The sequence below is a fragment of the Papio anubis genome, chromosome 14 (genome assembly GCF_008728515.1).
Source record: "Papio anubis isolate 15944 chromosome 14, Panubis1.0, whole genome shotgun sequence".
Classification (NCBI taxonomy): domain Eukaryota; kingdom Metazoa; phylum Chordata; class Mammalia; order Primates; family Cercopithecidae; genus Papio; species Papio anubis.
In genome coordinates, this window is record NC_044989.1 from 1,692,056 (window position 1) to 1,706,688 (window position 14,633).

Below are 14,633 nucleotides of genomic sequence, written 5' to 3' on the forward strand. Positions count from 1 at the left end.
GTGATTGTGTCTATGAGAGGAGGGTAGTTTTGGAATTTTAAACCATGACAGTTACTAATACAGTTGGTGTGAAAGTGGGTAATTCATTGTTAAATTATATTTGAAGGGCAATTAAGTTTTATGGGTGACTTGCTGCTGGGATCCTTGCCAACAGCACGGAAGTAACAAGGCATCATCTTTCAACAACCAGGTAACCAACGATGGGCCGCCTGTCCTTCTGCTCCCCTGACCTGAAACTGGAGAAGGACATGTCTCCCAGTTAACCTGAATCAGTCAGGAGGTGGCAGCCAGTTTGGGACATTTTGTAAAACAACGGTCCTGGGCTGTTGAAAACTGTCTGTGATCTGGGAGACAGGCAGGCTGAGAAACTGCTCAGTAATAAGGTGACAGGGACAGAGACAGGGACAGGGACGGACAGCTGGGAGCAGTGCACCTCCTCGACTGGATTCCAGAAGAAGAAAGCCTCTACGAAGGACGTGACTGCCCGGCCTGGGCGCGCTGAGATGTTGACCAAAGCACAACGGCAACGCCCCCAAGTGTGGTGGCTGCTGGGCTGCTGGCGGAGAATTCCCTGTCCAGGGGAGCCCTGTGCTGGGAGGCACCGTGTCCTCCATCCAGGCTGGCTCTCAGATGGCCTGGCCCAGCGAGGGGCAGGAGCAACAGCAAATGGGGAAAAGGACGGCCCAGTGGGGATGCTGAGACACATAGTTTTCTAAAAGTCATTGACTCCTATATGCCTCGGAGTTGAGAACCAAACTAGTAAAAATGTTAAAAGCAACTAAGCTGGAGTGAAAAGCTTCGAGTGGATCCCACCGGGCCCCAGACAGCATTTCCCAGACTCAAGTGAAGACGCAGACCCGGGTTAGAGATCCTTCGTGCTACAAATGTGGCAACACCTTTTTTATTTAGAGTAAGATGTGTTAACATCCAGCATGACAAAATTTGTACAAAGTTCACAATTTAAAAATGAAGTATCACAGCAACTTGTGATTCCACACATTTATAGCAAAATTAAAGTGTCAACAAACCCATGCCGTGTAGTACAAAAATAAATCAAACTTCAGTTCCACAGAGAGCACAATAAATAGTTTATACAAAATTCTGTCTTAATAAATGATTACTTAAATTAACTTAGAAATGAATATGAACAATAAGTTATAATAAACTCTGATGACTCACAATAATTCCATATGAAAGGTCAGCATTCTAATATGTGACACTTTTGTGATCCCTATATAATAGTCACAGATAACTTTTGATTTGATATTATGTACCAACGTTAGATGAGCAGCAGGTTTGTGCTTAAAATCCCTTTCCATTGTACATAGGTGATAACAATAAGAATCCAAAACTGATACTATCTAGTACTCTACTAAAAGCATTACTATATTGGCAAAGAAGCTGCAGACACAACGCGGTGGGGAAATGCATATGCTGTTATGAACAATGGGGGCCCTAAAGGCGGCTGGGGCCCTGGGCCACACGGACGGCCTCAGGTGACTGCAAGCACCTTGCTTCAGCTCTCAAACGCATTCTGAGCATGGCAGCTGCAACCAATAGCACAACAGAAAGGGGGCGCTGTACAGAGAAGGTTCCGCAGAGCCCCGAAGTAATTACATCATCTTTTTCCCAGCTAGTTATTAAAGTCCTTGTGGAAAACTGTAAGCTTTTGTACAGTGAACAGTATAAAGTGCCGCTGGGATATACATATATTTATACATATATATATATACCGAGGTTGAGTATTGTATCAGAATATTTGTCGTGAGATCCCTGTAGTCTCCCTTCGCAACATTATTGATCGGCCGTGAGGGCTCCTCTATCATCCATCCAGGTTCAGTGTCACAAGGCTACTGACACGAGGAATTGCACACCTCCGTACGGATATATAGGACAAGGTAAGTGCAAATAGTCGACTGGCACATTGTGGGGACAATGACCCTGTAAGTCCTGTTCTGCTAAAAATATTTTTTTTTATTTTTACAAAATCCATCTTTTTTTTTTATTTCATAACAAAAATTTAAAGTACGTCTGTACTTCCCACATAACATCAAGACATGGAAGGAAGAGATGCTATTAAATGGAAATCAAGTCAACATCAGAAAACACAACACATCGCCAAAGGGCTACTCAGAAGGGGGAACGCAGCGCTCAAAAGTGGTCTTATGCATACATATAGTGCAGTCATTGGGAGTAAAACAATCAAATCTGGAAGATATAAACAAGTCTAAGATGATCTAGTTTAAAGCAAAAAAGTGCTGAAGTATATTTAGTTCCTTTTAAAATCTGATTGCATTCATTCTTAGAATAGTCACAAGAAATCAAACAACAAGGCTCTGCAAATGCTCTATGGTCAACTGGTCTCCAGCCAAGTGTAGAACAGAAACGTCGTGGTAAGAGTCCTCTGAATAGGACCAAATGCTTATTCAGAGTCAAAGTCGGGCAGGGGGAGCAGGAGAGAAACTTGACCGAGCTGCCTTCCCACCAGATCCAGCAGAAAACTCGGTCCAGTAACTAGAAGACTCACAAATCATTTGCCTTTATCCCTCAAATGTAAAATAAGAAGGTTCATAACAATAATAGGAATAATCATAATTTTTTAAAGTGAAAAGGGGAAATAAATGTTCTTAAATTATCTTTTAGCTTAAATCGAAAACACACAGATTCTGTTGATAAACTACATTGCAACAACAGACAGTTCAGAGGGGCACGAAACTCTAGGGGAGATACGAGAAGGTTGTTCCAAAGTTTATTGAAAATGGAAAAGGAAATCTTCACGTTGTCCACCTCTGATAAGATCCTGTCTTAACTGGAGTTTCCATAGTCACACCATGTAATGCTTAGGAGTTAATTTAAAAGTGCTGTTTAAGCTGCTTTGAATCTTCTGCCAAGTTTCCATGGCTTGATGTTGTCTTACAATAAATTACTTATTTCATTTCTTACAGTTAATCCATATGCCATTTCCTTGGAATGCAAAAAACCTCATTTATTGCCCCCACCATACACCATCCTCCTAAAACAAACAAACAAAAAAGTCACATAATATTTCCAAGCATTGTTCAAAAATAAAGCATTTTTGCAACCAATTCTTGCTATGAAACAATATGCACACAAAATGTATTTCTTAAATTCCATAAAGTCCTCCAACATGAGGCAAAATGATAACGTCTAAAAAGCGGCTGCTTGGCCACAACATGGTCATTCAAAGCTGTGTGTGTGTGTGTGTGTGTGTGTGTGTCCATTTCAGTTCAAAATACTAAAACATTTAATCACTAAAGCATTAAAAAGAATTTACACTCTATTTATTTTGATCAGCTTACCTCTTCAGAAATAGATATACCCCCAAATGTGCATACATCAGCAGCTATAAACATTACATGGCAGAACACTATATCAGCTTACATGGAAACGTACAAAATGTGGGTGTATTCAAAAACTATTCTGCAGGTACTATCTTTAAAGCAAGACATAAAATCATTATGAAGTCTTGTAAGCATAACACTGTTTCAAACAGAAATAAATATAGAACACTTTCTGGTAAGTTACAGCAGCAAAAAACAAGAGGCATCCTTTTTAAGCAAGAGTTTCATCACTACAGCAGCTGTTCAGACCTGAATTCCTCTCACAGCCTGCTTTATATTTTCCAGTAGGGCTTTATTTTCTGGACTCTGATAACGATCTTGATTTGTATACATTTCCGTCAAAGTAGTCACGTAAGCATCAAAATTTTGTTCATTGATTGGATCCTACGAGATATTAAATAGTAGTTCATATACAACTTTTATTTTCTTAATAGTATATTTACAAAAGCATAAAATAGTATCATAGCATAGTGCCCTTGGTTTTATACTATTTCAAAGGCCGGCTCAGAGCACACTTAAGTTTATGGGGTCAGCCCCGCCCATGTTTCTAGCAGTTAAAGGTATGGTTTCGGGGTGGTAACCACAAACATTTGCCAAAGGCTGAAGAACCATGAAAATAACAACAAAAACGGCATCTACTTTAGGCTGTGCGCTGTGAGGACTCCACATTCCTGCCTTGCGCGCTCAGTCACTTACCATGTGCGGCAGCTGGATGTTGGCCAGACTGTGGATCAGAGACTGGCTCAGGTTCGCCAGCTCGTGGAGGAGGGACTCGTTCTGCTGCTCAATCACTTTGTTCTCCTCTTCGATGGTCTTCAGGTTGCTCTCCATCGTGGTAATCTGAAATGCACAAGTGCGTGTGACATGTAACACCAGGAGGACCTAGAAGCCCGTGGCCGTTGCCGGGGGCCACAGCCTACTGGGTGCCAAGAAGGGGCCTCTCGCTGAAGGAGAAAGCCTTCGGGCCGGGTGCTGTGGCTCACGCCTGGAATCCCAGCACTTTGGGAGGCCAAGACAGGCAGATCACTTGAGGTCAGGAATTTGAGATCAGCCTGGCCAACATGGTGAAACCCTGTCTCTACTAAAAATACAAAAATTAGCCGGGCGTGGTGGCAGGCGTCTGTAATCCCAGCTACTTGGGAGACTAAGACATGAGAACAGCTTGAACCAGAGAGGCGGAGGTTGCAGTGAGCTGAGATCACACCATTGCACTCCGGCCTGGGTGACAGAGCAAGATTCCGTCTCACAAAAAAAAAAAAAAAAAAAAAAAAAAAAGAACGAAAGAAAGAAAGAAAGAAAAAGGTTTCAGTGGTGAGCATTGCCGTTTAAGGACCTGCTGTCTATGCTTTGGATTCACTGCACTTGACAACTGGGGAAGTGGGACTGTTTCCTTGTGCCATCCTGTTCTCTCAGCTGGCCTGATGCGACTGCAGTGTGTGGGGGCTTAGTGTTTTACTGACTTGATGCGAATACTTCTCCTTTCTAGCCTGAATCAAATTCTGCCACAGCTCAGTCCTCCAATGCTCATTTCTGTGTGGGGGTGTCACTATCTCTTCAGATGGCACTGGGCTGGCACTGTGCCCACAGGGTGGTCTTCCTGCATTTCTCTAAGGAAAAAGGCCCACCGCGGACCCTTCCTTGCATATTCCAGAGATAATTTAAGTATCATCAAGGTCAAGGTCAGGGCCTCTGCCTATAACGGCACAGGACTAACTTCACACGCAGCAGGCAGGGAGCTGCCCTGTCCGTGGGGGTGTCTGCCTCGGGCACCCAGGGCTGCCTCTGCCGTGCATGATCTGGGGCTTCTCCCTGGAAGACCGAGCCGACCCGCAGAGTCCAGGGCTGGCCTGGCCTACCCACTCCTCTCCGCTCCTTCCCCGACGTGTCATTCCCAAGTCCTCTCATGAGAGTCTCTCCTCCTCTCCCTCTTGGTCCTGTCTTCTCCTATGTTCTGGCCCTCCCTTGGCTGTACTGGGTCAAATCCCGGGTTCTCCCACCAGCCTCAGGCACAGACCCTCTGTTAGAAAACTGGTGCCCCTTGGAGATGCCCTCCAGGATGAAGTGGGGAGGGCGGGCCTTCTCCTTGGAAGGAATCGCAGCCCCCACCATTCCTGCAGGGATGGTGCCCTGTGGAGAACCCACCGAAATCACACAGCTTTGTTTCCATGCACGTCCTTGGTGACCTTCTCATTTGTGTTCCTTGGGATTATTTATCAAATTAATGTTCCCCTCCCAGCCGCCCCCTTGCAGGCTCAGGAGTGGATGCCTGCCCTCCCACGACTCCTGGGTGGGCCCCAAAGGGCTGCGTGCCTCGTGCTCGTCTTCCAGAGCGTTCTGTAACCCTTCCTGGGCGGCCACGTGCCTGCACTCATGGCTGGTGGCAGCTGTGGCTGGGACCTCACTAGAGATGATGTCAGTGTAATAAACAGGCGTGGGTTTTCTGCCTGATGGGAGGAAAATCTAATCTCGGGGTGGCCACTGCCCAGGTCCCGGAGTTGTTAAGGAGACACATGAAGGCCAGCAACAGGATGGGTGGCACCTCCCCTGGAGGCAGGCGGCGGCTCCTGCCCTGTGCACCCGGTGGCTTTCCTAGATGGCCGCTGCTCCAGGCCCCTCAGCCCCTTGTCTGTGCTCAGGGAACCCTGCAGAGGCCTCCCCGTTGCCGGCCCTCAGCGGGCCCTCCTGGATGAGCCCAGCTCAGCTCACCTCTGGTTGAGTGTCTCAGAGGTGCTTCTGGCTATTCCTTCCTATCCTAGCCGGGCAAACTGTGGGCTCTTTTTCTGGAGAATGGGCATAATGCTCCCTGCATTACGAACTCACACTGGCAGGTGCGGTGTGTTTGCAGTGAGAAGACATTTGTTATTCCTGGGGCCTCTGACCTGGTCTTTGGGGCTCAGAGTAAAGGGAAGTCCAGCTGCTTCCCCGGCTTAGCAGAGAAGCAGCCTGTGGGGTGCCCAAGGCAGGGGTAGCACCCTGTCTCGTCGTCCCCAGCAAAATTCATGGGGACACATTTTAGATCCATTCCTCCTTCAACCTATGTTCCCTGCTGGAAAGTCTAGCCCCTTCTGCAGAGGCAGAGACATGTTCCTGTGCTCAGGAATCTCTGCGAGACTCAGGAGTTCGGCTGTTCCTTCCCATGTTACCTGGGTCTGTGGCTGGGGTGGGGGTGGGGGGGGGCTCCCGTGCTTATAAATGCTTTGATTTTCTCAAAATGGAACAAATCTCATTATGTTGAATCCACTTAGCAGTGGAACAAAATATGCAGTTTGAACAAACATCCCATGAAAGCCCTGGCCAAAATGGTCATCTCCTGAACCAGGCTGTGTGGTGAGCCCAGTCCAAGGTCAGAGGGGATGCCTGGAGACCCAAAGCCAGAACGGATGGGTATCTGCCAGGTCTCACAGCCTTACCTCCCTCAAGCACACCCCCCGGCCCCTGAATCTCCTGCATCTCCAGCCCACACACACAGGGCCCCGGGCTTCTCGCACGGGACACGTTTGCTTGCCTGAGGCCTTCCTCCAGGGTGGCAAGAAGCTGTGTCTCAGGGTCACTGTTGCCCGTTCCTTACTATCCTAGCCAGGCAAATTGTGGACTCTTTTTCTGGAAAATGGGAGTAATGCTCCTTGCCCACAACATACACTCACACTGAGATATGAGGCATGTTTGCAGTGAGAAAACATTTGTTATTCCTGGGGCCTCTGACCCAGTCTTAGGGGCCCAGAGTAAAGGAGAGCCCTCTCAGAACATCTTGGAGCTGGCCAGCACGCTGTGGTGTCATGGGAGACAGCGCTGCTGAGCAAGGTGATGCAGGGGCTCCGCCCAGCCCCTCATACGCCAGGCCTCCTCTGAGGATGGGGCTGAGCAGGCTGGGGAGGGCCACAGAGACCGGTGTCTCTCTTCCAAACCCAACCCACAGCAGCCACGGTACGTGGTTCCTGGCACTCAGAAGGCGTCCCTGATCACAGGTGCTTACACGGGGAGGGGCCTGTGTCGCGAGTGGGTCTGGGGGCCTGGCTGGGAGCAGGGCCGGCCACCTCTGCCATCGTCAGCGATGTGCACTGGCGAATCTGAGTCTGCATTTCCAGAAACATCGAGTCGCCTGTGGTAAAGCGGGGAGCCCTCTGACAACGGTGGGTTCTGTTTTTGATTGTTTTAAGAAACACCAGAAGTTTTTCAGGCTGCTAGGAAGCAGTGCATTCCCGGATCTTCCCAAGAAAGTGCCCGCGTCAGCAGCAGCCTGATGGCCAGTCTAGGTCCAAATCCGCATTTTTACAGACTTGTCCACACCCTCTGTCCTTCTGGACCTCAGCATTTCTTAGACTGTGCAGCCTCTGACCACACCTGGAGCAGAGAAAGGTCAAATCTAGCCCAGGGCCTGACATTGAAAGCTAAGACTGAGCTAAGAATGGCATTTGCGGTTTTTAGTGGTAAGAAAAAAACAAAAGAATAACAGCATTTTGTGACATAGAAGAGCTATTAAGTTCCAACTGTAGAACCATGTGACGCTGTGTTGAAACAGGGTCACACTCACACATGTGTTGTGAGGCTGTCACACTGCAACACAACTGCGTGGCCCAGAAGCCTAAAATATTTGCCATCTGGTCCTTTATAGAAAATGTTTGCCAATACCTGGTCTAGACTAAGTACCTGGATGGCGTGATGTGTTTAGAAAACAATTCCAGAAGAAAAGTAAAATGGGTGGGAATCGCAAGGCGTTAGCAGTGGGGCGGTGGAAGGGCGTAACCCCAAGGAAAGTGTCCTTGTGCAGGGAGGACGGGCTCCTGCCCATGCCCGTGCTGACCAGGGAGGCTGGACCACAGAGAGGCTTAGCCCCAGGGAGAACAGCCATCATCTGAAAGTGGTGCAGGCTGTGGGATTAACTGAGCTGCCAACCTTAGAAGAAGTCAAGCTTCACAGGGCTGTTCACGCTGGTCCATCTGGGCCCTCGCACCAGGAGCTGGGGGGTTTCTTGTGAGAATAGCCTGGCCTGAAAACACGAGCTCCCTTTTATACTCAAATACCCCCACCCCCACCTCCCTGACAAATGCCTGCACTGTTTGAGCCACGGGGGACAACATCCCAGCCTCCCAGCCAGCTCGGAGCCATCCTCCTCCTGCTCCTGCTGTTTCCTGTGCCGGGAGTGCTCCTTTCCCTTCTCCACCTCCCGTGTCTGCAGGACTCCCACCATCTCTCCTCGGTCTCCTTGCTCCAGTCCCCCATGGTGGGGTCTCGAACTCAGGCCCTCAGCACTCATGTAGTTCACACAAAGGCCGCTTGCCCGGGCCGCGCCCAGCACTTGAGTCCCCTGCTCTCTCTTCCTCAGTGGCAGTCTTCTTTTTCTCCGGATTCTGATAACAAGCAACGTCTGGGCGTCCCCTGGGGCCAGGGCAAGCTTTTCTGGTCTCTGATCTGGGGTCTGGTGTGAACTGAGTGGAATCGGATGAGATGCGTCTGGGGAATCTTGGAGTCCAGAACCAAGGCGTGGGGGTGCCCGGCGTGGGTGCCCCAGCCCTGAAGCTGAGGCCACACTGAATCCAGTTGAATGGAGTTGGGGAAACAGCAGATCCCACAGACACCTCGGCCGTTCTGCTGGTGCTGGGCCACCCCGGGAGGAAGCCTGACCGGGTTCACGCCATTCTCCTGCCTCAGCCTTCCGAGCAGCTGGGACTACAGGCGCCGCCACCGCGCCCAACTAATTTTTTTTTTTTTTGTATTTTTAGTAGAGACGGGGTTTCACCCTGTTAGCCAGGATGGTCTCGGTTTCCTGACCTCCTGATCCGCCCGCCTCGGCCTCCCAAAGCGCTGGGATTACAGGCGTGAGCCACCGCGCCCAGCCGGTGTCGGGACTTCTGACTGCGTTTGTGTGGGGTGAAGGGCCTGAGACCCACTCTCCAAGCGTAAGAACGGACTTTTCAGCCACATAGGAATTGTATTTGGTCGCACTAATTGGACCCCAAATAGTGTTTAAACACATTCCAAATTGGAAAACTCATCTTCTCAATGAAATAAAATTGCGTTTGTCCTAATTTGAATTCTTACAACTGAACAGTGAAAAAAACCTTTCCAACTTTTAGTAAGAGCACTCCTGGGCTTGAGACGTCACAAAACCCCTTCCGCAGAGAGTGGCAGGGGCGGCCTCCCCCTTATCCGGCCCAGGCGCGGGGGTCTCCTTCCATCCGGCCCAGGCGCGGGGGTCTCCGCCTTATCCGGCCCAGGCGCTGCAGTCTCCCCCTTATCCGGCACAGCCGCGGGCGTCTCCCCCTTATCCGGCACAGGCGCGGGGGTCTCCCCACCATGGGGCACAGGACAGGTGTGGCGGTTTCTGCAGCATCCGGCACAGGCGCGGGGGTCTCCCCGGTCCGGCACAGGCGTGAAATTTAAAGGTTTGGACGGAGTCTCCTTTCTCCTCTTGGATCTGTTCTTTACCAGATTAAAATCTAGACCCCTCCCTGTGCAGGACCCTCATCACCGGGCTGCCGGCCTGAGCACTGACTCCACCGTTCTTCCCTCTGTCCCCATTGCAGAGAGAACATCGGGCCGTGGCATCCACTTCTCATCTATCTCATGGCTTGGGCTGGGGACAGGCCTGCAGCCCTGTGTCATCTCTGGCATGGGCTCTGTGCACAGGCCTGCATCCCCGTGTCAGTGTGTCTTGAACATGTCATGGGGCAGTGGGAGAAGTCTGCCTTTCTCTTGGGTCAGAGTGGACAAGAAAACACGGGATCTGGGCCTGTTCCCCTTCCTGGCCATGCTCCCTGAGGGTGTGAGGGCCTGAGAGGCATGGGAAAGTCCGGACCTTCTAAAGGAAAATGCAAAGGGCGTGAAGGCTGCTGCAGGGAGGCCAAGGCCGTCAGGCAGGGCCGCTGTATGCCCTGGAGAGCTGGCCTGCCCCATGTTCCTCCTCCACACTCCCCGGGCAGTGGCCGAGGCACAGACAGCAAGGAGGGCTCCTGGCTGTGGGCGCACATTGTTTTCTGGTAAGTTTTGCCCCAGGTCTAACCTGTTTAAGGAGTATCAAGCTCTAAGCTGCCTGTGTCAGCAGCTGCCTGTCTCTGAGCTCAGGCCTGGTGCTCACAAAACAACTTGTGGACTGGAGCTCATCATCTGACGCTGAGAGCTGCAGAGCTGGGGGACTCTGGCTCAGCACATTCCTGTCTCTTCTAGAATAGAGGAAGGTCCATCCCTGGGCACATCTGGGAAGTCACCTCTCTCATCAGCCGAGTCAGTGAGAATACATGTGAACTCTACACATTCATTTTTGACATTAGGTCCAAATACATGCTGTTAGGAGCAACTACTCATCTCAGAGATAAAGAGAGGCACAAAGGAACCAGTGAGAAGGGACACAAACCTGAGTGCTTCCTGAGGGGGAGGCCACGCCCGTGCAGGTGCAGAGAGTGCTCTAAGCAGCCTGCGTAGGCACATGCGTTGTTTCCTAGGGCTCAGACCCAGGTGACATGACCTCTAAGAATACTCAGCCCTCGGCTGAGCCCCAGCCCCAGTGCTTCATCCACAGCTGGCGTCAGAGCTGCCGTCCGTTCCTCATGGACGGCCACAGAGCAGCAGGCCTTCACTGTGGAGGGAGGGGTTTTGGAAAGTGGGAAGAACCCGCTTCCTGAAGGGCATCCTGTTGGAATTGGGTTGCCCCAGTAGACCATGGACTCAACACCCTGGACAGACAAGGACATTCTGCCTCATCAGAGAGTGCCCCGAAAGGTGCCATTCAAAGGAGTAAATAAATTAAGATTTTCGGCTTGTCGCCCTCATAAACAGAATACAACTGTGAGTCCATTAAACCCACTTCCTTTGTAAACTACACAGTCTCAGGTTATTTATTAGCAGTGTGAGAATGGAGTAATACTCAAGGGTGAATTGATCTGTCCCAGTTAAACAATCTTTGCTGACTAGGTCACCTCCTACTCTCTCCCAGAACCAGTAGCTCGTGGGTGCTCCGGTAGCCATGGAGTCTCCTATACAGTCCAAGATGCCGCCTCCATGACCTCGGCTGGTCCCGGGGCTGAGAAGTGCCACAGGCTGTTACTCTATTCCCCAAGCCCAACATTCAGGTAAGTCTTAAGGGAAATTCCAACCTGTGTTGGGTGAGCCCCAGCCAGGCCAATGTAAGATTCTAGGAAGGCCTGAACACAGCCCCTGGGGCTACCAGGTTGGTCAGATCAAGGCAGTGATGCCCTCTGGGGAAATAGGTTGGCATCAAAATGCCCAGGCAGCAGCCACATGGCCTTGTGGGGAGTTCCCGCCCTTGGCCTCATCCTTGGTACCCACAGGGGGGCCTGTAAATCCCTTTCGGTTGCTTGGTGGGGCCCCAGCCCCAGAGGATGTCTCCATCCTTGGGAAAGCTGTGTCCAGTGGGTGGAAACCACCTGTTGAGCAGAACAGAGCCATTGACCACACCTCGCTGACCACGGGAAAGGCCCTCAACCTTCCCCAGCCTCAGCCTCTTCATTTACGGAGGGGGGATAATAAGGGAGCCCCTCAGAGTTTGTTAGGAGGACAGCATCATCACGTAGGTGGCCGGTGGTATCACCATCCTCATTTCCATCCAGTCCTCGGGCTCATTCCCAGCAAACTGAGTAACCTTCCTGGAGGCTGGTCAGCATCCTCTGAGAACCTCATCACACCACGGCCTGCCGGGGAGGGGCCGGAATGGAGACCTCATTTCTAAGAAGACAGGACACCTTGGCTCACCCTGTGGGCAATGTGAGGGTCGGGTGGTCAGCAAATAAATTCCACTCCCAGAGTGTACTTAGGCGACTAGGACCCTAACGCAGCAAGGTGGGGATGCCAGGCACAAGGTTCACGGTCAGACAGGGTCCAGCCTGGCCTCTGTGGCCTTGGCTTGGCTGAGGAAGCTGCCTCTCCGTCTTAGAAGCTGTATGTTTAAGATGAGGCTGAGGATGTTTATCCTGTGGGCTGCTTGTGGGCACGGAGGGGGTTAGGTGACCACAGCTGCTCTGCCAGCTGCCACTGCTCTCTCTTCCCAACCCCAGGCTCTGCAGCCGCAAGTCACTGGGGCTGCTTCCCCAAACCCCAGACACCCAGGAGTCCTATGTGGCAGGCACTCCTTGTTTTAAATTCTGGGAACCTCGGCTGTCGCTATCCATTTAATATAGTGATTAAATAACACAAGGACCTGAAGTATCTTGGAAGGAAAACCCTCATTGTTTGCAGGAACAGGTGATCCTCTGAAAATGCCTATTCACAAATGCACTTTATTAAAAAACACAGACACAGGTGCAGACTGAAAACAAGAGAACCATGGCCCCTGCTCCAGCGAACACGGCCATGGAATGGTGTCCGTGGAAGATCAACATCATAAGGTGGAAAAATAAAGGAAGTAAAAGAGCAAAGAAAGCGGAAACGACAGCTCTCCTAAAAGCCAATTTCATGCCATGTATCTCTGGTATAATAGCATGTGTTAGAGCTAAAATTGAGGGCTTCAAAAACTGTTACCTGAGTTCTGAGTTTAATCATATCGGCTTCCATCTGGGAATTGGATTCATTTAGCTCCTTGATTTCTTCATCTAACTGTTTGATTTCTTCATCATTTTCTATACCTGTAATAATGAATATTAGTATGTTAAAACTATTATATACAAAAATATTAGAGTTAAAATTTTGGGAGTTTTCTTTGTTCCTTTTACATTTGTAATTGAATTTGCTTGGAAAATAGACTCTTGAATTAGAAAGGAAAAAATCATCACAATCTTGAGTCTTTCTATTCCCTACCACTGCCCCTTCCCCAGCTAAGTCCCCCCACAAAAACAATCGAGACACACAGGAGACTCCCGGGCACTCTGAGGGTCGAGCTCCCTGGGACAGTTAACCTGGGTCTTACATATACCCCTGGGACACGAGGCAGAAACCACCTGGTCCTGGGTGCTGATTTGCTGAGCCTGGCCTCTTTTCTCCTGCTTTTGTTCTCTCTCCCAACTCGCTCTCTGCATCAGACATTCTGCAAACACCCGAGGCTTGGGGCCAGGCTCTGCAGGCACATTCACCGACAAGGCCAGGCCCTCCCTGCCTTCACAGCTTAGGTTCTGGGTTGGAAAATGGGCAACAGACATGTAACCACAAATGCCGTCCAGCAAATGCTGAGGATGACCTCACCTCATCCACCAACAGGAAGCTGTGGGAAGTGGGAGAGGGACATGGGGACTGGCTGGAGGGAGACGGCCACAAAAGGGCTCTCTGAATATTTGACATTTAGCGAATAAAAAAATCTCATTCTGAATGATTAAAAAAATATGTATTAACTAACAGAATTCCCAATTTGTAAACTCTGCCAGAATGACGACCTCAGCCAGGTGTATACCTGACCATCTGAGTGTCCCTGATGGGTGACAGCTGCCCTGCTGAGGTCCACGGGGCACACGGATCAGTCCTGGCATAGCTGGACACAGGGCCCAGATGCCCGTATTTACAAAGGACATTCTGGACATCTGCTTCCCTGACCGGCTGTGTCTGGTTACTGGCAACATTACACTGCCAACGCCAAAGAGATGGAGATTCCTCTCTATTTGTGACCACTTGACCTCACACAATTGGGTGTACACAGAAGGAGAGGAGGAGTTTGGCAAACGCAATCACCCTAGAAAACTCAGGATTTGAGATTGCTGTTCTCATTGGTCCTACAGCACCACAATGGATCTTTACTCAAAACTAATGGAAATGTATCCAGGCCTAGGAGGCTCCCAGTGGGCAGATGCTGTTTTCAAGCTTTGCAGACAGAAGGGAAGAAGGGGTGCAGTCAACCAGAGTCTGAGGCCTGAAAGCACCCCAAACCCCTGCTGACATCAGCAGGACAGAGGTGGAGGCTCCTCTCTACCGAGACGTCAGAAAGATGAGAGTAAGAGAAAGTGACGATCAGTGGGATTGGGCCTTAGATGCTGCTTTTAGTGAAATGAAAAAAAAAAAAATTATACCCCCAAGATAAAAATACCCAATGCAAAAAAATCCCAATTCTTAAAGCAACTAAATTATGAATGAATGTATCATTTAAGAAGCATTCCCCACAAGCTTCTGTTAAACTGCAAGCATCCAAATGCCTTTAGAACCCCTCCGTGTGAAGGAGGCCCTCAGAACACTGGACCTGGTGACGCTTCCACCCTCTACAGCCGTCACGGGCAAATTTCTCAAGCACGTTCCTAGGAATCGCATCTTGCAGAGGCCTTTCAATATGTTTCTATCAAAAACCTTGGACTGGGGTGTTTAGTTTCAAGAATTTATGAGAAGTGTCAAACTAACTGGCCT

The 14,633-nt window shown here is 49.9% G+C and overlaps 1 protein-coding gene and 1 long non-coding RNA gene across 15 annotated transcripts in view; one reads left to right on the plus strand and one right to left on the minus strand.

The window, feature by feature from the left end:
• Window positions 1-862: 862 nt before the first annotated feature.
• Window positions 863-14,633, minus strand: part of MYT1L (myelin transcription factor 1 like) — a 226,461-nt gene continuing 212,690 nt past the window's right edge. For 7 of the 14 annotated variants that reach the window (XM_009183612.4, XM_009183618.4, XM_017947241.3 and 4 more), the window contains 3 exons: window positions 12,828-12,937; window positions 4,059-4,202; window positions 863-3,746 (listed from right to left, as the gene is read on the minus strand). In XM_009183612.4, the coding sequence (XP_009181876.1) occupies window positions 3,606-3,746; window positions 4,059-4,202; window positions 12,828-12,937 (395 nt within the window). In that variant the 3' untranslated portion in view covers window positions 863-3,605. The remainder of the gene's footprint in view (window positions 3,747-4,058; window positions 4,203-12,827; window positions 12,938-14,633) is intronic. The other 7 variants (XM_017947240.3, XM_017947246.3, XM_017947245.3 and 4 more) reach the window with 3 other exon arrangements.
• LOC103876671 lies at window positions 11,105-12,687 on the plus strand. Its single transcript, XR_004178154.1, has 3 exons — window positions 11,105-11,144; window positions 11,293-11,428; window positions 12,615-12,687. It is a non-coding gene; the product is annotated as an uncharacterized LOC103876671 (long non-coding RNA).